The sequence below is a fragment of the Protopterus annectens genome, chromosome 15.part0 (genome assembly GCF_019279795.1).
Source record: "Protopterus annectens isolate FY-2018-M chromosome 15.part0, PAN1.0, whole genome shotgun sequence".
Lineage (NCBI taxonomy): Eukaryota > Metazoa > Chordata > Ceratodontiformes > Protopteridae > Protopterus > Protopterus annectens.
This window is the reverse complement of record NC_056749.1, coordinates 234572679-234596382: the sequence shown is the minus strand read 5'-3', so window position 1 is coordinate 234596382 and position 23704 is coordinate 234572679. Positions and strand designations below refer to the sequence as shown.

The 23704-nt window shown below is 44.1% G+C and overlaps 1 protein-coding gene across 1 annotated transcript in view; it reads right to left on the bottom strand.

The window, feature by feature from the left end:
- The window catches only part of CHM (CHM Rab escort protein), a 1989252-nt gene that overhangs the window by 24908 nt on the left and 1940640 nt on the right, over window positions 1-23704 (bottom strand). Inside the window, exon 15 of the mRNA XM_044057753.1 lies at window positions 12409-12570. Coding sequence (XP_043913688.1) covers window positions 12409-12570 — 162 coding nt within the window. The remainder of the gene's footprint in view (window positions 1-12408; window positions 12571-23704) is intronic.

Below are 23704 nucleotides of genomic sequence, written 5' to 3'. Positions count from 1 at the left end.
AGACGGACACCTGGTGTCAAAGTCATGGCCTCAAGCTAAATGCCAAAAAATGCATAGTCATCCCGCTTGGGGAAAAACAAAACACCCACGAATTACCACATAGGTGGCAGCCCCCTTAATACAGAAGAGGTAATAAGAGATCTGGAGACCCAGGTAGATAGTAATCTCTCCTTTGACAATCATATTGCCAAAGTAGTTAGGAAATCCTTCTATGTGGCCCATCTAATTACTAAAGGGTTTGCATCTAGAAATAGAGAGGACATAGTGCCCCTCTATTCATCACTCATTAGACCCATCATAGAGTACAATGCCCCATTTGGGATGTACCTCACAAGACACTTCCAACAGCTGGAAAGACCACAAAAGTACCTCACCAAGAGGATTACTCAAACATATGTCCTATGCAGCCCGACTGAAAAAACTCCGGCTGTACTCAGTGGCATATCACTTATTCAGAGGTGATCTCTGCCTGACTTACAAAGCCATGTCCAACTCAGAATTGATGGACATACTCCACCTAAAGAAATCCAAGTCACTGCGAGCCTTGCACTCTAGTGAGCTAAACCTCACCACAATAATAAATAGAACATGCTGGAGGGATAGATTCCTGTCACAGAGACTCTCCATGCTTTGGAACAAAATTCCAAATTACATCAGGCAGAGCCCCTCACTAACACTCAAGAGAAACCTTGACGAGTGGATGGGTAACAGAAAATACATCCCTGGGATCACTTCATTGGTTCTGCTTGACAGAGGATCAGTTAATCAATGGGGCGGCGAAAGCCGACGCACACTGGCTAGGCTTATAAATGCCCTCGGGCAGATAGCCTAGTACCTACCTATGAAAATCCTTTTCCCATGACACCCTTTGGGACCTGCTCGATGATATCCTGATTCAGGATACCACCTGCTCGATGATATCCTGATTCAGGTGGTCTTGAATAATGTGGGCATGATAGAACACTTAGTTGTGAGAATTTGTGTCAAGCCTTTCAGAGGAGTAATTTTCCCAGGACATGGCATGCTATTCTTGATGATGGACAGGACCCATTTGTCTGTGGTAGTATCTTCCCACAGAGGTCTGCATTTTTTGCTTTGACTCTGCTGTAGGAGGGCCCAACATAACTTTAAGGAAAGCAGGGCAGAGATCAAGTACTTTGTCATTTGAGTCTGGTGGTTAATTGCTTTAAAAGCAAGGGAAGCAGAGGTGTAAAAAAGAATCACTTACCATAACTTGGCATCTGTGTTATCCTATGTCTTCATCACCACAGGGGCTTGAATCAGAGATGGCAATATTCAATGGCTGGATCCAAGGCTCTGGCTCCTCCCTCTTCCATAATGCCCTGCTGCTCTCTAATCCCCAGATCGAGTTTTCCACCATACTCCTGAGCTACTCTTACCAAGGTAGAGAGAAAACCACTCCAACTTCCTCCACTATCAAACCAGGTGGGGGATTGTGGGTGGGAAACGTGATGAATGAAGACATAGGATAACACAGATGCAAGCTATGGTAAGTACATAACTTTTTATCTGATGTTTTCCATGTCTTCAATTCATCACCACAGGGTCAGAGTCCCCAGCTACCATACATCCTGGGAGGCCTCAAGGAAGGACATGCTGGAGCACTGTGGAGACAAAAGAAACCCTAATCTTAGAAATTAAATTGCATTTATAATGGGATATAAAGGTGTGAGCATTACACCAAGTGGCAGCAGCAAAGATATCATCTATAGAAATCCTTGCTACAAAAGCTGAAGAAGTCGCTACAGATCTAGTAGAATGGGGTCCAACACTACCTGGCATCTCCAGGTGGTTCAGATTATAGAGCACAGAAATGCAGCTAGATAGCCTTTTAGAAATAGTGACTCTGGAGACTGGAAGGCCACACATGCTATCAGAGAAGGTCACAAAAAGTTACTCTGATTTATGAAAATCCTTAGTCCTATACAAGTAGAACAGAAACTGTCGGTGAACATCAGAGGTATGAATATGGAAGCAACTTTGGGTAAGAAGGAGGGATTCGTACTCAGAGAGACCCTGTCCTTGTGAAAGGCCATACAAGGAGTAATGGAAAGAACTTGCAATTCTGAAACCCTCCTAGCTGAAGTGATAGTGACCAGAAAGACCATCTTCCAAGACAAAAACTTGAGATCACAGGAACTGTCAGGTTCAAAGGGGTCCTAGTCAGAGATTGCAGAACCAATGTGAGGTCCCAAGGAGGTGAAGGGTCCATTAATTGGAGGATGAAGCAGAAAGACCCCTTTCATAAATGCCTTACAGAGCCTAAATGAAAAGCTGGGTTTGGAACTTTCGTGAAAATTAGAACTCACCGTCAACTGAAGCTTAAGTGGAAAAACTTGCTCCCTCTTGGAAAAGGGAGGCCAAGAACAAAAGTATATCTGAAACCAAAGCAGAAAAGGGATCCAGATTCTTGCTTCTAGCCCAGATCAAAAACCTTTTCCACTTGCTGCTGTACACTTTCCCGGCAGAAGGTTTTTGGGAGGCCAAAATAATGTGTTTATGGGGGATGCAAGCCTGGACTGTTTAATTATCATTGGAACTGGAGAAACCACACAGTTAGGTGAAAGGTCTGAAGGTTTGGAAGAGGAAGCCCCGATGTGTGGAAATCAGATCCTAATGGAGATCTAATATCCATGGCGGATACTTCAGATGAGACCTAATGAAGGGGAACCACGGCTGACAAGGCCAGAAAGGGGCAATGAGGATAACGGGCATTCTCAGGTGTTGTGCTTTCTGCAGAACATCTGGTATTAAGGAAACAGAACGGTATGTGTAAAGTAGATCTAGAGGCCAATCATGGACTAGAGTGCCCCTTGGAGACTCCCCCTGATGGGGATCAGGGCGAATTGCCTGCTGCATTTGTGTTTTTTTGGAGAGGCAAATAGGTCACAGCACAGCTGATCCCAATGGTTGAAAAGGTGTTTTACCACTGAAGGATTGAGGGACCACTGGAGGACTCAAGATAGATCTGCTGAGCCTGTCGGCCAACACGTTGGAATCTCAAGGTATGTGAATAAGCAAGCGGCTGGAGGAACTAGCCAATTCCTCACTCTCATAGCCTCTCTGCACAAAGGTTAAGTGTGTGCTCAACCCTTGTTTGTTGACATACCAGATGACCACCATGTTTGTCTGTCTGGATTGCAATCGTCCCTAGGAGGAGGCAGTCCTGGAAGGCTTGCAACAACAGAACAACTGCCCTCATCTCTACAAGGTTTATATGCAACTTGGTTTCTATTGGGAACCATGTACCTCGGGTAGGCTCCCCCCAAAAAAATGCCCCCCCACCCCGGGAAGGAGGCATCCAAGGTCACTGTGCTCGTGGGTGGAGGGAGAGAGAGAAAGGTCTGCCTAGAGAGAGATACTGCAACTGAAGCCACCACTGGAGGCGACAACTGTACACAGGTGTCAGTTTTATGGTCACAGACAGGGGATGAAGAAGAGCCGACCATTGGACCACTAAAGTCCATTGTAACACCCACATGTGGTACCTGGCCTGAGGAACAAGAATGGCCAAGGCCATGGAACTGAGAGCCCGAAGAATCAAATGAACTGGGGGGGGGGGGTGAGGCAGGTCCAAAATCTGAGATCTGTTCCAGTTATCAACTGAATTCTGCACAGAGGCAAAGTTGCAATCTCTGAAATGGAGACCAACTGAAATCTTATGAACTCCAACCATTGCGTGGGGATCAGACTGGATTCTGCCAGGTTTATGGTTATACCCAGCTGATGGAAGAGGGGAAGAACATACTAAATCACCAGAGTCAGTCAATGACTCAAAGGTGCCGTGAGAAGCCAATCCTCAAGGTACAAAATGACCTGGAACCCCTGCAGATGCAGGTGAGCCACTACCACTGCCATGCATTTGGTAAACACCCAGGGGGTTTTGGTGAGACTGAAGGCTAGGGCTCTGAACTGGTAATGACCGGCCCCTAGGTGGAAGTGAAGATGTCTCCTGGAATGCCTGTCTATCGTGATGTGATAGTAGGCATCCTGGAGATCTACTGAGCACATCCAATTATCCCCTGTGTAAGAGGGGCAGAATGGACTGATCAGTGACCATCCAGAGCTTTGATTTCTTGACTGAGAGATTGAGTTTGCTGAGATCCAAAATAGGATGCATTTCCCCAGTCTTTTTGGCACTAAAAAGAAGTGAGAATACGTACTGGATCCTCTTTGTCCTGCAGACACCTCTTGGATGGCTCTTTTTAGAAGTTGTTGAATTTCTTTGAGGGCCAACTCCCTCTGAATGGGTGGAACATCAGGGAGATAACTTCTCACTGGAGGGTGTTCTGAAAAGGGAATGAAACAACCCCTGGAAATGATATTTAACACCCATTGATCAAAAGTGATTTTTGTCCAGGCTAGTGGGTTGTAGGAAAATGCGACCCCCCGACTGCCTCCAGAGCAGAGCAGCTGGGCAATGCTTCAGCAGCGCTGGTAGGGCTGCTCTCAGGAGGATTCCCCTGGAGCCCTGATTTTGCGAACCACCCCCCCGCCACAAAGATGTCATCTATTGAAGCCTCTCCCCCTGCCTCTGGAAGAGGATTCGTCAGGAGCATCCTGAAAGGGAGACTGCGCCTTAAGGAACCACATATTTCTGGCTCCCTGTTGAGTCTTCAAGAAGGACCTCTGAGAGCCAAAAGCTTGAGTCCTACTGCAGACACAGTCTTCCCTTCCTACTTGCTGCGGGTCAAAGTGTCCCTTACGGAAGGTCCAAAGAGAGTGGAACCATTGAAGGGGGCATTAGTAAACGACACCTTAAAGGGTTCTGTAAACCAGCACATGCACAGCCAGGCATGATGCTGCAAGGCAATGCCCATGCCAGCAGCTTGAGAGGTAGGTTCTGCAGCACTGGAGTTTAGCATCTTCGATGAATTCACGAGAAAGGTCAAAGTGGCAAGCTTGGGAGACACCTGCTTGAGGTTCTTCACTGGCAATAACTCTGCAAGGGAGGTGGAGTGCTCTTGAACCAAACCCCTTTGGATGTGGACAAAATGTGCCAAATAGTCGCCCTCAGTCCAAAGGTAGCTGAAGCGCACAACTGCTTCCTAAAATCGTCTCTCGCTCAGGACTCCCTGTTTGGGGGATGGACCGTGGTGCTCTGTTAGCTCCTTCTTCATGCTGGTGACAACCACGATAGCACCGACTAGTACCTTTTACTCCAGAACAAACGGTTCACAGGGGGACTTTGTCAGCCCTCTTTGAAACAGGCTCCACCATGTCTGGTTCCTTCCAGGCCCAGCTGGTGATCAGATCCAATAACTCGTCAGCATGGGGGGACACCCATGAGGTAGACGGGCCTGTCCCTAATGCCTTTAGAAATATGGACTCCTCTGAAGACCAGGGTTGGGGAGACCATCTGTCCTTTTGTTTCAGGAGCTCAAGGATGTCTCCAAAGGGGACATCTTTGGGCAGAGAGATCTGGGGGACCCATCTCCTTCCTCAAGGTCCTTATCCTCAGTGAGAGACTCCGCGTGGGAGTCTAAGTGTCTCCTCTTGCACTTTCTCTTATGATGAACCCTCCTCCACCACTGCTGGGGCCTCCAGGGAAGACTCAGAAAAGACAGGGAATCCCAGAGGGGAGGAAAACTCCTGAAGGCTTGATTGGGATGGTTGACCCGGGACAGGATGTGAGGCCTCACCAGCCGAGGTAGAGAGAGGCTGGGAGGGACCCAGAGGTGCAGCAGATGAAACTCCAGACCAGGAGAAAGTCCTCTCTACCACCTGCAGGGCCGAGGGGCTGGAAGTAGGCCCATCCCCCACATCCGAGGGAGAAGTCCCCAAATGAGGAAGAACACATCAGGAAACAGCCCGCACGTCCCCCAGATGATATCGCTGCAGCACTATCAAAAGCTGAACACTAATAGGAAGGGATCAGTCTGAAAAAATGGTACCAGACCCCCCCCCCCCATGCAGCTGGTGTTGACCACTCTGGTGTGGGGCTCACCCCGCTCCAAGTGTGGAGTAACAGAATAAGCCAGGGATCCTGGCTGAGACGAGAAAGGGGGAATACTTGGCATTGTTGGAATCTGGCTGCAAACTTCCTGGTCCCTAAATCCAAACCCAACGGGGTTGGATGAGAACGAGAAGCTGGGGGCAAAGGTTCTCCTGGCTGGATGGGCAGGAGGAGCCAGGAGACTGAATTTAATCTAGGCGTTCAGAAAACACCTCATCATTCTGTCCATGTCTGAGGGCAGAAGACTTCTAGAAGATCTAGAGGAGTGTGTGGACTTGGAAGGAGACCTTATTGCCAGGCTCTGGGGAATGGATCTGATGTTTCAGAGCACACAGTGGTCTGTGTTTGGAGGTGGAATGGACTTTCAGGTTCCTCCAAGATTATGATCAGATCTGACAACCCTGTCAGATCCGAAAGCTTAATTGGCTCAGAGGACATATTCGATGAACTGTTCAGATCAGAGGCTGACCCCACCTTGGATGGATCCAAGGGCTTCTGATCAGGAGAGGACCTGGATGCAACTGAAAGCTCCAGCTCTCTGCTCTGAAGACCTCGGATCTGAGGTAGACTGGGCTGGGATCGGATCCAGGGACTTGGGATCCAACAGACGCTGTTTCTTAGTGGGAACTGGATGAGAAAAAGGGGTCTTTCTTTTCGGGTCAGAAGTGGAAGCCTTTGAGGGGGAAAAGAAAAGACCCCCCCTTGCACCAGACCCTTGAGAAGTAACTTCTTGTTGCGCTCTGCTAAAGCCCTGGGGTTAAATGTGGCACAAATGTCACACTCAACTTCGAGGTGCGGAGTGCCCAAGCAATAAACACACTCCTCGTGCATATCGGAATAAGTAATTTTCCGACCACACAAGGAGCACTTTTTAAGCACAGCAGGCCTATCAGACATTGCAACACACTACAACTACTAATAATGCTACAGCAACTGTCCAAATAAAGCCCTAACAGCTGAAAGAAGACAAAAGGGTGCCAAAGCCCATGCACAAACACAACTAGTCTAACTAAACCAACAGGAGGAGAGTGATCTACTCTACGAAAAGCTGTAAAACTGTAAAACAGGACTACCCTACACTAGAAAACTACAAAACTAAGAAAGATAATAAAACAAAAGTTGAAATTTTTCTACTTAACCAGCCACAGCCAGAGGAATGCGTCAGCACAAGAAGCATGGTAAACAAGATCTGGGGATTAGAAAGCAGCAGGGCATTATGGAAGTGGGAGGAGCCAGAGCCTTGGATGCATCTGTTGAATATTGCCGGCTCTGATCAGATGTCGGATCCCAGACCCTGGGGCGATGAATGAAGACATGGACAACATCAGATCCTCTTTTTCCCATCTATTCATAGCCCTACTATCTTGGTCTGTTGGTAGGGGCAGATCTGGATAGCAGTTAGATGGCTTATCTGAATGGACGGATAATGTAGAGGGGTATGCCACTTAATTTCTGTACAAGTATTTTAGGTCACCAGGCAACTTGTAAATCCTAGCTGGTATTTTAGGAGCTGATGGTTGAAAAGCAGGTGCAAAAGAGGTGGACTGAAAGGCATCCTGGAAATCCTCAACAACAGGAGGGATTGGAGAAGGGGCATGGGTACCCATCTCCAATAGTCTCCAATACCTCTTCTGAACATCACAGATCTGAGTGGATTGCCATTCAAGGTGTTTCATCATGTTCTGGTCTCTCCAAAGGAAGCTTCCTCAATAGGGGAATCTGGCGACAACAGGGAGCCCTCTTCATTGGAAGAGGACTGTCCTGAAGAATGCAGCTTAGAGGAATAGTCTACAGAATGGTCAGAATCATTGTCTTGTTTTTCAGCACAGATTTTTCAAGAGTCGTCTGTAGTTGTGGAGACTTTCAAAGACATAACAGCTTTGAACATCCCCTGTGAGAAATCTATTTTTATTTCCAAGCTGCTGCAGCAGAGGCTTAGTCTTCAGTGTTTTTTTAGGTGTGGTGTCCCCCTGGATGAGACATGCAGGTTTGGAACCATGTATAACTTCTACTAAAAAGCTTGGTGTCTCTCTTCCCTATTTAAAATATGAGGAATGCCATGAAGTCCCTTGAATATTATGTGCTGCAGTTCCATCAGATATATCAGCAGTCTGCGAGGTCTCAGGAGCCATACTGACATTCAACAGGGTCTCGGGTAGCAGGAAACTGAAAGGTAACCTTGCTTACCATGGGTTCAGGAATTTCAGCAGGTACAATGGAGTATGAAACATTGGATTGCAGGACCATGCTAGCCTCTTTAGCTTTTACAAGAGGGACGTCTGAGGATGTGGATTTGGCCATCTTGGACTCGGCCAAGGGTTTACGATGCCGAGTCTCTAGAAAGGTGTTGAGAGAGAAAAGCATCAACCCAAGAGTTTTGGGAAGAAACAACTGACAGATTGAGCAATATTTGTGACTGTGTTCTAGGCCTGGTATGCATGTCCTTCTACAGAATCTGCCTACTGCACTCACACTTACACCTCCTTGCTGATATCTATCTAACAACTTGCAACAAAACAGGTAAGTAAAAAGGAAGGTTCTGCAATGGGGCACTTACTTGGATAAATGATCAAAACAAAGGTACCAATAACCAAACCGCCATCAAGTCCAATGGGTGGCACAATCTGCATTTGAGCTGGTGGTGAGACAGTCTGGGGATCCACACCCACACATTGGTCTACATACGCCTACGCATATGAGCTGAGGTCATGCATCAGACGTACGTTCTCAGGAGGGTAAAGCTTTATTATCCCAGCCAGATGTCAGTGGTGACAATCCATATCTCAGGAATACTGCAACAGTGATTTCAGTCAGGACAGCAACACATACAGAATAACTTTCAAGAGTGATACTTCAGGGATGGCAGGACATGAGCAATCTATGTACAGTTGAACTGATAATTGTTAGGACAGAAAGCATATCTGCATAATGTATACAAAGGAAAAAAATTCTGAAATGGTTTCTTTTTTCTGTTACAGTTAAATGTGTATTCATGCCAATATATTAATAAAGATGCTAAAAAATCCATACACTAGTAGATTTTAATAATGACATCTTATGCTAACATTATGACAGTGTTTTGTTAGCGAAATGCAGTGAACAGGTGGAAATGGGAATGCAAAGATAGAAAAAGGGGGAATTAGAAGGTGGAAGAGGGATACATGTCCAAGGAGGAAGAGGTAGCCACATATGGTGTTAGCATTTATGACAAAGGGCACAGCGGATGGAGGAATACTTATTCAGGTGGATAGGACAGGCATAGTATAACAAACAAAAAAAAAAGCAGGCCAAACAGTCTAGTACTAAAGGGTTAAGTTTGTTTTAATACTGAGAGAGATGGTAGAGTGAAGGTAACATGTGGCAGAACCATTACATGAAGATTTATTCAGCAATAATCCACGATTGGTTATGGGTTTTAGTCTCCTGGGTGAAACCTGAGTGATTAAGTAAAGCCAACCATGAGTAAATAATGAGAAATAAACACACGCACAAACTTGCAGATTATACAATGACATTATTTAGGAAAGCAATGTGCAATTTTCTTAACTAGTGGCACTGTATGATGGGCACCACCTCTGCTGTGTTCTGATGTTACTGCTCAGATACTGTACACACATATCCACATGCCTGCATAGTACCATCAACAGGGGAAATGGATAAAGTGCTTGCTTCTTAGAAGTGCCTCTATTGTGCATTCATGGCTTCAAAATAAGAAAGAGAAGACAGAAAAATGTGAGACACACATTTCTAAGAAGAGAGAGTACCTTATCTGTCTTCTCCCTCTTTACCAAATTGTGCACACATCTCCACCTGCAGACAGTGAAAATAGGAACAAAGGCCCTTGAAAACTGGAAAAACTAAAAAACTCTGGACATCTAATGAACATAAAATGTAAATACTGAATAGCATACAACTGTTCTTGTCTCCAGTTGGACAAAAATTATGGAAAAATGCAAACACATTAACAAAACCATGGTGTAAAATCTACTGACAAGTGAAATGTATTAAAAAAAAATCGACCACACCAAGTAATTTATTTTTGCTTCAGAAAAAAGGAGCTGAAAGATGTGTGTCCTCTTTCTTTAAATTATCATTACCGTTAGTATATTATTCATGTTGGTGTGGTTTTCTATGTACTAGACATCTTCAAAAATCTCCTGTGATGAGGGGATTCAGAAAATTGTGTAAAGGGTTAAAAATCAAGCTTGAAAACAGGGGCATTCTAAAATCTTAAATCAGGTCTGAAATCAAGGATGTTCCTCCAAAATAGGGGCAATTGAGAGGGCTTGAGCTTGTCTGGACTTTTTTTCAATGGAATATGCTAGATTTACAATGGGCATGCTGATTGGCATGGCCAATGTGTGTGCAAGTTTTTGAATAATAAAGACCCTTTATTGTACTAACTTTCAACAATAAAGGAGACAATTAGGCAGGAAAAAATAAGGTGAATGAAATGTGTGTGGCCTTTTCTGCTAAATCCAAACATTCCAGGTCTGCTTTTGAACTACATTTTTTTCTTTTTATCACATGCAAGATTCTTCTAACTACTTTAGCCTTTGCTACTATTTTTATGAAATTAAAGTTTCTCTTTTCTAAAAGTGGACATCTCTGTATGCACATCATGTGACTATCCTCTCAAACTCCAACTTTGAGGTCTTCACCATAGTTACTTTGAATGAGAACACAAAGCTCCCATACAGATACTTACTCTGCAATTTTCCAGTCATTAGTCCAGAGTCACTTCATGTGCTGTGATGCTGGCCTAAAAATTAGGTGCGGATCAGTAACCAGAAACCCAGAATCTGATCATAACAAACGCACTAATTTGTCAGCAGGTACATAGCAAGCAAGAAAAGCAACCCATGATGGGAAATCAATGAAATGGTGAAAAATAAAGCATATGAAAATCAATGAGAAATGCAAGACAAAGGTCAGCCCAAGTAAACAAGGCTCATCTCATTCCATCAGGTGCAGTGGGACAGAGCCCAAGTAAACAAGGCTCAGCTCATTCCACCAGGTGCAGTGGGACAGAGCCCACGCAAACAAGGGTCATTTTCATTCCATCAGGTGCAGTGGGACAGAGCCCAAGTAAACAAGGCTCAGCTCATTCCACCAGGTGCAGTGGGACAGAGCCCATGCAAACAAGGGTCATTTTCATTCCATCAGGTGCAGTGGGACAGAGCCCAAGTAAACAAGGCTCATCTCATTCCATCAGGTGCAGTGGGACAGAGCCCAAGTAAACAAGGCTCAGCTCATTCCACCAGGTGCAGTGGGACAGAGCCCATGCAAACAAGGGTCATTTTCATTCCATCAGGTGCAGCAGGACAGAGCCCAAGTAAACAAGGCTGAGCTCATTCCACCAGGTGCAGTGGGACAGAGCCCACGCAAACAAGGGTCATTTTCATTCCATCAGGTGCAGTGGGACAGAGCCCAAGTAAACAAGGCTCAGCTCATTCCACCAGGTGCAGTGGGACAGACCCCAAGTAAATAAGGCTCATCTCATTCCATCAGGTGCAGTGGGACAGAGCCCAAGTAAACAAGGCTCAGCTCATTCCACCAGGTGCAGTCGGACAGAGCCTACGCAAACAAGGGTCATTTTCATTCCATCAGGTGCAGTGGGACAGAGCCCAAGTAAAAAAGGCTCAGCTCATTCCACCAGGTGCAGTGGGACAGAGCCCAAGTAAATAAGGCTCATCTCATTCCATCAGGTGCAGTGGGACAGAGCCCAAGTAAACAAGGCTCAGCTCATTCCACCAGGTGCAGTGGGACAGAGCCCACGCAAACAAGGGTCATTTTCATTCCATCAGGTGCAGTGGGACAGAGCCCAAGTAAACAAGGCTCAGCTCATTCCATCAGGTGCTGTGAGACAGACTAACAGAAGGGATGATCATACTACTGTTCTGAGGTAGGATAAGCATCCAATGCATGATGGTTCTCTTTCAGGAGAATGTTCCAGACTTGCTAAGGGATCCTTTTGCCTTCAGCAACAGCCTATAAATATCTATTACAAGAATACCCATAAGATCACAAACTAAACTGTACAGCATCACAATTTTAACTCTCACACCATGTGATCCCATTAATTCTCTTCTACCAAGAATCCATGGGCAAACTCACTCAATCATCATATACAAGTTGCATAAAAGGGGCAGAGTGAGCTGTGCTAACAAAATGCAAGCTAAAATCTCTGTAAAGGAATATAGAAACTTTAAGGCAAGTATGACAGTTGAATGAAAAACATAATTTGTGACACTTAAGAAAATATTGCATTTACGTTTTTGTTAATTTCAGACACTAATGGAATTATCCACTAAAACAATGAAGGCAGCTTACCATGAATATTTTGTGATACCTCTTTGCACAATGTTTATGAAAAAAAAACAGAATATGTATGCATATGTTGCCTATTTGCGTACATCACATAGCCTTACCTCGCTAACAGTATGATCACAGTCAAGTGCTGAATCTGGGCCAGAACACGGATAAACATTAACAGGCAAGTCTGCATAAGCTCTCTTGACAACACTCGATGAATCTCTCATATTAAAATAAAGTGCCCACAAAACATGAGGCTTCTCCTCTTCTTCTTCACCCTCAGTAGTTTCTGCAGGATAGACACAATTTCCTTTACTTATTTTTGGACCTCATTTTTGACAATGCCTTAAAAATTTATGGAATATGCTTTCCTTTAGTAGAAAATACTAATATAAGGTTATATTAATCAAGCTTTTTGATGGTCAGTATGTCATAAACTTTGCAAATTAATTTGTTAATCTGTAAAACCATGAAATGGAACACCTATACAATACAGTGCATGTCTTACTTTCTTTCACCGTGAAAGGCTTTACATAAAAATAAAGAAACATGCTTTGGTTAAGTACAGATTCCATGTTATACATAATTTATCACAGATTACGTCTTTACATCACTAAATGATTAGATAAAAATACTGTCATTAAATTCCTTCTGTTATGAAAGACTGGCAAAAGAAAAAAAAAGTACTTTACTTTTGTAATGAACTACACTACAATGACAGTACAAAATTTAAAGACAATATACATCCTTTTCAGTATGATCAACACTGAGAGGCAAGTTAATATGTCCTGCAGGCACTAATGCCAGGAGTTTAAATCTCAAAGTGCATGCGCTCGAAGCACTCCTAAGTATGGAGAACGTTGACATCTGTGCAGTAACTGAAACCTGGTTCAAGGCTCCAGAGAGCACTCCAGCACTACTGGGCTACAACTCATACCACACATTTCGTCCACAGAACACGAACCGAAACACAAAAGGAGGGGGTGTATCCATATTCATCAAGGATACCCACACCTCCGGATTAGTGGCGCAGCATGATACCTCTGAGATCATCCATGTGCAACTAACACTGGGCAAATCTGCAATGCAAATTGTGACCTGCTACAGATCACCCTCCATGACCCAGGACCACCACTCAGCCTTTCTGGAGACACTGGAAAACATGAAGGTCCTACCGAACACCCTGATATTGGGCGATTTCAATTACCCTACCATTAACTGGGAAAACTACTCGAGTACAAACTCCCAGGTTCAGCGCTTCCTGGAATTTATCAACTCAAATGCCCTGGATCAGCTGGTAAACTCCCCTACCACAGACCACAACATATTGGACCTGGTCATCACCAACATGGGCGACAGGTGTTCCGCACCAGAGGTCAACCCATCATTGGTTAGATCAGACCATAAACTAATTACTCTGGATGTCCACACCCCACCATCACTCCCAAACAAGGAAACCACAGTGAAAAACTTTTCTAAAGCAAATTCACCTTACTTAAGGCAGAGGTGGTAAGTTTCACTGCCCCCACGCAAAAGGATAACACTGCCCAAGGTGCAGAATCCTTTACAAATGCACTCTATGAGCACCTACAAGGATGCATGGATCTTCCCCATCCCTAGCAAAACCAAGACTCACTTCCCTAAGAGAAGGAAACCAGTCTGGTGGACCCCTACCATAAACAGGTTATACAACAAAAGGAGGAAACTAGTTCAGAAAAAAAGCAAATCCCACGAAGGAAAGACATCCCTGATCAGTATCAGTAAGAAACTCAGGTCCCTCATAAAATCATCCAAGGCTAACTTCGAAAGAAAAATAGCCAAGGATTCGAAAGATAACCACAAAGCCTTCTTTAGCTATGTCAAGAATCTAAGTGGCAACTCGCAGATATGCTCTGAGCTAGTGCAAAATAGCACAAAATATACTGAATCATCCTGATATTGCCAACATCCTGGCAGATAGATTCAGTGCAAACCTCACCTCCCTCTCACCTTCAAAAGGGCCCACAATACCGGAAAAGTGTAGTGTCCCAGAAATCACATAAGCACAGGTGAAAACAGCCCTTTCAAAAGCCAAAAACACAGCATCAATGGGGCCAGATGGTGTCCCAGGCTGAGTCTTGCACGAACTACAGAACGAACCCCCCCACCTAAACACGCTGTTCAACCTCAGCCTCTCCACAGGCTACGTGCCCATAGAATGGCGCACAGCAACGGTTATTCCTCTCCACAAAGGAGGGGCCACAACTGACCCTGATAACTATCACCCCATAAGCCTGACTAGCATGGTCTGCAAGGCTATGGTGCGCATCGTCATGGAACTCATTAACAAAGACATTGGGAACCTCCAAACACTTGACCCGACCCAGTTCGGCTTTGTTAAGGGCAGATCATGCCTACTAAACCTGATTGACTTCTTTCAGACAGTCACCAAGGCTATAGACGAGGGAAAGGTGGTTCACACAGCCTACCTTGATCTCGTCAAGGCGTTCAACACCATTCCTCACTCGGAGCCTGAACATAATCCCCTATATCACAAGATGGGTTGCCAACTGGCTTACAGACAGAACTCACACGGTAAGAATAGCGGGCTCCATTTCCGATTCTAAACCAGTCACAAGTGGTGTCCCGCAAGGCTAGGTCCTGGGGCCCCTACTGCTCGGCATATACTTCTCAGAAATACAGGTAAACACAGGAGGACTATGGCTAACCAAGTTCACCGATAACTGCAAACTGGGAGCCATAACCGACTCTCCGGCTGACATGGACATCCTTCAGAAATGCCTTACTGAGACAAACACCTGGTGTCAAAGTCATGGCCTCAAGCTAAATGCCAAAAAATGCATAGTCATCCATTCTGGGGAAAAACAAAACACCTACAAATTACCACATATGCGGCAGCCCCCTTAATACAGAAGAGGTAATAAGAGATCTGGGGACCCAGGTAGATAGTAATCTCTCCTTTGACAATCATATTGCTAAAGTAGTTAGGAAATCCTTCTATTTGGCCCATCTAATTACTAAAGGGTTTGCATCTAGAAATAAAGAGGTTACAGTGCCCCTCTACTCGTCACTCATCAGACCCATCATAGAGTACAATGCCCCATTTGGGATGTACCTCACAAGACACTTCCATCCGCTGGAAAGACCACAAAAGCACCTCACCAAGAGGATTACTGGTCTCAAACATATGTCCTATGCAGCCCGACTGAAAAAACTCCAGCTGTACTCAGTGGCATATCGCTTACTTAGAGGTGATCTCTGCCTGACTTACAAAGCCATGTCCAACTCAGAATTGATGGACATGCTCCACCTAAAGAAATCCAAGTCACTGCTAGCCATGCGCTCTAGTGAGCTAAACCTTGCCACAACAATAAAGAGAACATGCTCGAGGGATAGATTCCTGTCACAGAGACTCCCCATGCTTTGGAACAAAATTCCTAACTACATTAGGCAGAGCCCTCACTAAAACTCTTCAAGAGAAACCTTGACGAGTGGATGGGTAACAGAAAATACACCCCTGGGATCACTTCACTGGCTCTGCTTGACAGAGGCTCAGTTAATCAATCAACGGGGGCGGCGAAAGCAGACACTCTGGCTAGGCTTATAAATGCCCTCAGGCAGATATCCTAGTACCTACCTATGACAGTAAAAGTTAATAATCATCTGTGTTGCTAACCTGCAATCACCAGCTACTGTTACTGCAAAGGCATTTATTCTGGTACAGTACTGCATCCAATTTGACTCGATATACAATTCAGCCTAATGTTAACGGATAGTCACATAAATTAAAATTTCTGCTCAAAGTCAATCTGTGCTTACAAAATGTTTATTGAAGAAAGAGCGGTATAAATGGTGTGTTCTAATAATTTTTCCTTCAAATCCTAATCAAATGACAAGATCATCATACTTATTTATTGGGTTTTCACATTTCTACACATCCCTAGGGTACCTCAAAGCACAGCAAAACTGTGCACTAAACAGATATTTTATTTAAACACTGACAGTAGCTATTTGATCTTTTTGACCTTGCACATCTGGAATAGAGACAGAACCCAATATTCTGCCATTCTGGTTGTAAAAATGACTAACTTGTCCAGTCATATTTAACGAAGAAAGTTTTAGGATACTGTTGATTAAACACTTATTTTAAGGACATTCCACTCCAGCTCTGTGACTCAAGATACTGTTTTCCTGACCCACTGCAATCAAGCCAAATGCAAACCACCTCAAAATACTATACAATTTTTATCCGTCTTAAGTCATAATGCACTTTATCTGCAGACAGACTGTGAAATTTTACAGCACATGGAAACAACTGCATTGCTTCACATGCCAGTAGAAATACATTTTCTCTATGTCCACTTCTTACCAAGTTCCGATTCTCCTTTTAAGCAGGACAGTTACAGGCATGGGCAAATATAAATTGAGATGTTCATCAAAATCTCATTTCAGTGAGAAAAAGCTCTAGATGTACCACTGCTACATTAGAAAAAGATAGAACTACTTGGCGGGCGAACTTTTCTGATGGGAAAACTATCCTGACAGCTCATTCAGTCAAACTCAACATACAAAGCACAAATACACAGTCTGAATTTGGGGTAATATACCTCACTCAAAGGGCTATCACTATAATTGTAATTACTACTGAGCTGTGAAACTTTGGCGATAACTCATAAATCTTGCAGTGGAAAATGGTTCAGTCTACTGGAGCTAACTGAATACTCTTCAATAAGCCAGAGGTCAATTTAGAGTGCACACACACAAAACTCTTCCTTGGTATAAAATCTACCTAGGGGATATTCCCAACTCCCAAAAATAGAAGTTATGTCCTTACCATAACGTTCCATGTGGAGTGTTCATCTCGCCTTTGTTCTTACACATGGGTTCGGAGCCGATCCTCGGCTCCGTGCCGGCCTCTTGCAAGCTCTGCATCGAGAAGAAGCTCGAGACAATCTAATACCCACAATCCCCCTCTGCCTTTACCTCAGATCTAGTTTGCAAGCAAACCAACCTACATAATAGCACATTCATGCTATACACCTATACATATATAAACAGACACATATAAAAGTATATGTATACCAACTATGTACACAGAATAATAACAGTAGCAAAAATACTTCTGGCCAGGCATCAAAGAACGTTCTTCCTAAGGGTGGGAGGGTGGGACTGTAAGAACAAAGCGAGATGAACACTCTACATGGAACGCGTTATGGTAAGGACATAACTTCTATATGTGATAGTGTTCAATCTCGCTTGTTCTTACACATGGGTAGCGCCCCTAGCTCCTTGATCCTGAGGAACTCACGGGAGGACGTTCTTGAGCACAGTGGAACCAAAGGTTGCCCTGTCCCTAGAAACCTTGTCTACTTTATAATGAGAAATAAATGTATGTGGCTTAGACCAAGTAGCAGCCGCACAAATAGCATCCAGTGGTAGGCGAGCTGCATGAGCCAAAGACGACACTGACCTTGTGGAATGTCCTTTGGGTTTGTGTAAAAGGGGTTGATTTGAAGAATCGTAGACATAGATTATACAATCCGTTAACCATTTAGAAAGAGTTCTTTGGTAACTGCAAGTCCTTTCCTGCTATCAGCAAAAGCCACAAAGAGTTGATCTGTTTTCCTGTGATCTTTTGTTCTATCCAAATAAAACCTTAGCTGTCTGTGAACATCCAATTTGTGTAACATATACCCATTTTGTTGGAGTGGTTTTTGAAGAAAGTGGGTATTTCAATGGACTGATTAATATTGTTAATAGAACACACCTTAGGAGGAAGGATGAATTGGTTCTAAGAGAAACTCTGTCAGAGTGAAAGATCAAATAAGGGTGCTTGATGGAGAGAGCCTGAAGTTCAGACACTCGCCTAGCAGAAGTAATGGCTACCAGAAAGAGAGTTTTCCAGGACAAAAATTTTAATGGGCAAGAAGAGGCAGGTTCAAAGGGGCAACATTAATTTAGATAACAACAAGTTTAGACTCCAAGGTGACGTAGGAGATCTGACCGGTGGTCTAATATGAAAACTCCTTTTAAAAGGCTTTACAAAGTCTGTGAGCCATAATAGGAGCTCCACATTCTTCCACATGGAAATTGAAATGGCAGCCAATTGAACTCTTAGAGTAGCAGGAGAAGCACCCTGATGAAATAAGTCTGTTAAGAACTCTAATATCTTATTCAAAGGAGCTATAAAGGGATCAACATGGTGTGTATTCCCCAGAATACAAAACCGTTTCCATTTGCTAGTATATGTTTTAGTAGTGGAAGCTTTATGCGAAGCCACTAATATATCCTGGACTGCTGGTGACAAAAGATCAGACCTGGCTAAGTTAGAATTGGAGCAGCCAAGCTGCTAGATGGAGTGACAGGAGCGCGGGATGGGAACCCCTGACGAGTGAGTCAATAGATCTGGCTCTGGGTCCAGAATCAGGGTCCCCGAATGCAGTGAATTTTCAGGAAGGGAAACCAAATTTGACGAGGCCAGAATGGAGCAATGAGGATTATCGTCCTGTGTAGGTTCCTGGCTTTCTGGAGAAACTGATATCAGAGGAAATGGGGAAATGCGATAGGAGTCCCGAGGGCCAATCAGAAACCAGTGCGTCCCTGGGGACTTCCCTGGAGAGGTAATAGGGCAAAGTAGCTCCTGCATTTGGCATTCATTGGAGACGCAAACAGGTCGCAGGAAGGCTGGCTCCCCACGTGCGAAAAATCCTTTTCGCCACTGACTGTTTTAGAGACCACTGCGTGCGGTAACAGAATTGCTCTGCTCAGCCTGTCGGCTATGACGTTGGATGACCCCGGGATGTCGTTGCTATTAGAAAGCGACCCGTGGACTCCGCCCACTGCCAAATTCTCATGGCCTCTCTGCATAGTTGATAGGACTTGGTTCCCCTTGTTTGTTTATGTACCAGACTACCGACATGTTGTCCGTCTGAACTGCAATAGTCCCTAGAGGAAGAAGGGGAGCAAAGTGTTGCAACGCTAGAAACACTGCCCTCAACTCTAGAACATTGATGTGCAGATTGTACTCCAAATTGGTCCATTCGCCTTGGACTGTCTGTCCCTGAAAGATGCCCCCACCCTATCAGGGAAGCGTCCGTGGTCACCGTAATTGTAGGCGGTAGCACAAACGGCCTCCCTGGGAAAGGTTGCACATTTGAAGCCACCAGTTTAGATCTGTTTTGCAAAAAATTTTTTTTTGTTAAAAAAGGAAAACATTTGTGCACTAAAACAATGTTAATTTCAGACACTAATGGAATTATCCACTAAAACAATGAAGGCAGCTTACCATGAATATTTTGTGATACCTCTTTGCACAATGTTTATGAAAACAGAATATGTATGCATATGTTGCCTATTTGCATACATCACATAGCCTTTACCTCGCTAACAGTATGATCACAGTCAAGTGCTGAATCTGGGCCAGAACACGATAAACATTAACAGGCAAGTCTGCATAAGCTCTCTTGACAACACTCGATGAATCTCTCATATTAAAATAAAGTGCCCACAAAACATGAGGCTTCTCCTCTTCTTCTTCACCCTCAGTAGTTTCTGCAGGATAGACACAATTTCCTTTACTTATTTTTGGACCTCATTTTTGACAATGCCTTAAAATTTATGGAATATGCTTTCCTTTAGTAGAAAATACTAATATAAGGTTATATTAATCAAGCTTTTGATGGTCAGTATGTCATAAACTTTGCAATTAATTTGTTAATCTGTAAAACCATGAAATGGAACACCTATACAATACAGTGCATGTCTTACTTCTTTCACCGTGAAAGGCTTTACATAAAAATAAAGAAACATGCTTTGGTTAAGTACAGATTCCATGTTATACATAATTTATCACAGATTACGCTTTACATCACTAAATGATTAGATAAAATACTGTCATTAAATTCCTTCTGTTATGAAAGACTGGCAAAAGAAAAAAGTACTTTACTTTGTAATGAACTACACTACAATGACAGTACAAAAATTTAAAGACAATATACATCCTTTTCAGTATGATCAACACTGAGAGGCAAGTTAATATGTCCTGCAGGCACTAATGCCAGGAGTTTAAATCTCAAAGTGCATGCGCCAAGCACTCCTAAGTATGGAGAACGTTGACATCTGTGCAGTAACTGAAACCTGGTTCAAGGCTCCAGAGAGCACTCCAGCACTACTGGCTACAACTCATACCACACATTTCATCCACAGAACACTTAACCGAACACAAAGGAGGGGGTGTATCCATATTCATCAAGGATACCCACACCTCCAGGTTAGTGGTACAGCATGATACCTCTGAGATCATCCATGTGCAACTAACACTGTGCAAATCTGCAATGCAAATTGTGACCTGCTGCAGATCACCCTCCATGACCCAGGACCACCACTCCACCTATCTGGAGACACTGGAAAACATGAAGGTCCCACCGAACACCCCTGATATTGGGCGATTTCAATTACCCTACCATTAACTGGGAAAACTACTCGAGTACAAACTCCCAGGTTCAGCCCTGGAATTTATCAACTCAAATGCCCTGGATCAGCTGGTAAACTCCCCTACCACAGACCACAACATATTGACCTGGTCATCACCAACATGGGCTGACAGGTGTTCCGCACCAGAGGTCAACCCATCATGGTTAGATCAGACCATAAACTAATTACTCTGGATGTCCACACCCCACCATCACTCCCAAACAAGGAAACCACAGTGAAAAACTTTTCTAAAGCAAATTCACCTTACTTAAGGCAGAGGTGGTAAGTTTCACTGCCCCCACGCAAAAGGATAACACTGCCCAAGGTGCAGAATCCTTTACAAATGCACTCTATGAGCACCTACAAAGATGCATGGATCTTCCCCATCCCTAGCAAAACCAAGACTCACTTCCCTAAGAGAAGGAAACCAGTCTGGTGGACCCCTACCATAAACAGGTTATACAACAAAAGGAGGAAACTAGTTCAGAAAAAAAGCAAATCCCACGAAGGAAAGACATCCCTGATCAGTATCAGTAAAACTCAGGTCCCTCATAAAATCATCCAAGGCTAACTTCGAAAGAAAAATAGCCAAGGATTCGAAAGATAACCACAAAGCCTTCTTTAGCTATGTCAAGAATCTAAGTGGCAACTCGCAGATATGCTCTGAGCTAGTGCAAAATAGCACAAAATATACTGAATCATCCTGACATTGCCAACATCCTGGCAGATAGATTCAGTGCAAACCTCACCTCCCTCTCACCTTCAAAAGGGCCCACAATACCGAAAAGTGTAGTGTCCCAGAAATCACATAAGCACAGGTGAAAACAGCCCTTTCAAAAGCCAAAAACACAGCATCAATGGGGCCAGATGGTGTCCCAGGCTGAGTCTTGCACGAACTACAGAACGAACCCCCCCACCTAAACACGCTGTTCAACCTCAGCCTCTCCACAGGCTACGTGCCCATAGGATGGCGCACAGCAACGGTTATTCCTCTCCACAAAGGAGGGGCCACAACTGACCCTGGTAACTATCACCCCATAAGCCTGACTAGCATGGTCTGCAAGGCTATGGTGCGCATCATCATGGAACTCATTAACAAAGACATTGGGAACCTCCAAACACTTGACCCGACCCAGTTCGGCTTTGTTAAGGGCAGATCATGCCTACTAAACCTGAATGACTTCTTTCAGACAGTCACCAAGGCTATAGACGAGGGAAAGGTGGTTCACACAGCCTACCTTGATCTCGTCAAGGCGTTCGACACCATTCCTCACTCGGAGCCTGAACATAATCCCCTATATCACAAGATGGGTTGCCAACTGGCTTACAGACAGAACTCACACGGTAAGAATAGCGGGCTCCATTTCCGATTCTAAACCAGTCACAAGTGGTGTCCCGCAAGGCTAGGTCCTGGGGCCCCTACTGTTCGGCATATACTTCTCAGAAATACAGGTAAACACAGGAGGACTATGGCTAACCAAGTTCACCGATAACTGCAAACTGGGAGCCATAACCTACCTCCGCTGACACGGACATCCTTCAGAAATGCCTTACTGAGACAAACACCTGGTGTCAAAGTCATGGCCTCAAGCTAAATGCCAAAAAATGCATAGTCATCCAGTCTGGGGAAAAACAAAACACGTACAAATTACCACATAGGCGGCAGCCCCCTTAATACAGAAGAGGTAATAAGAGATCTGGGGACCCAGGTAGATAGTAATCTCTCCTTTGACAATCATATTGCTAAAGTAGTTAGGAAATCCTTCTATTTGACCCATCTAATTACTAAAGGGTTTGCATCTAGAAATAAAGAGGTTACAGTGCCCCTCTACTCGTCACTCATCAGACCCATCATAGAGTACAATACCCCATTTGGGATGTACCTCACAAGACACTTCCATCCGCTGGAAAGACCACAAAAGCACCTCACCAAGAGGATTACTGGTCTCAAACATATGTCCTATGCAGCCCGACTGAAAAAACTCCAGCTGTACTCAGTGGCATATCGCTTACTTAGAGGTGATCTCTGCCTGACTTACAAAGCCATGTCCAACTCAGAATTGATGGACATGCTCCACCTAAAGAAATCCAAGTCACTGCTAGCCATGCGCTCTAGTGAGCTAAACCTTGCCACAACAATAAATAGAACATGCTCGAGGGACAGATTCCTGTCACAGAGACTCCCCATGCTTTGGAACAAAATTCCTAACTACATTAGGCAGAGCCCTCACTAAAACTCTTCAAGAGAAACCTTGACGAGTGGATGGGTAACAGAAAATACACCCCTGGGATCACTTCACTGGCTCTGCTTGACAGAGGCTCAGTTAATCAATCAACGGGGGCGGCGAAAGCAGACACTCTGGCTAGGCTTATAAATGCCCTCAGGCAGATATCCTAGTACCTACCTATGACAGTAAAAGTTAATAATCATCTGTGTTGCTAACCTGCAATCACCAGCTACTGTTACTGCAAAGGCATTTATTCTGGTACAGTACTGCATCCAATTTGACTCGATATACAATTCAGCCTAATGTTAACGGATAGTCACACAAATTAAAATTTCTGCTCAAAGTCAATCTGTGCTTACAAAATGTTTATTGAAGAAAGAGCGGTATAAATGGTGTGTTCTAATAATTTTTCCTTCAAATCCTAATCAAATGACAAGATCATCATACTTATTTATTGGGTTTTCACATTTCTACACATCCCTAGGGTACTTCAAAGCACAGCAAAACTGTGCACTAAACAGATATTTTATTTAAACACTGACAGTAGCTATTTGATCTTTTTGACCTTGCACATCTGGAATAGAGACAGAACCCAATATTCTGCCATTCTGGTTGTAAAAATGACTAACTTGTCCAGTCATATTTAACGAAGAAAGTTTTAGGATACTGTTGATTAAACACTTATTTTAAGGACATTCCACTCCAGCTCTGT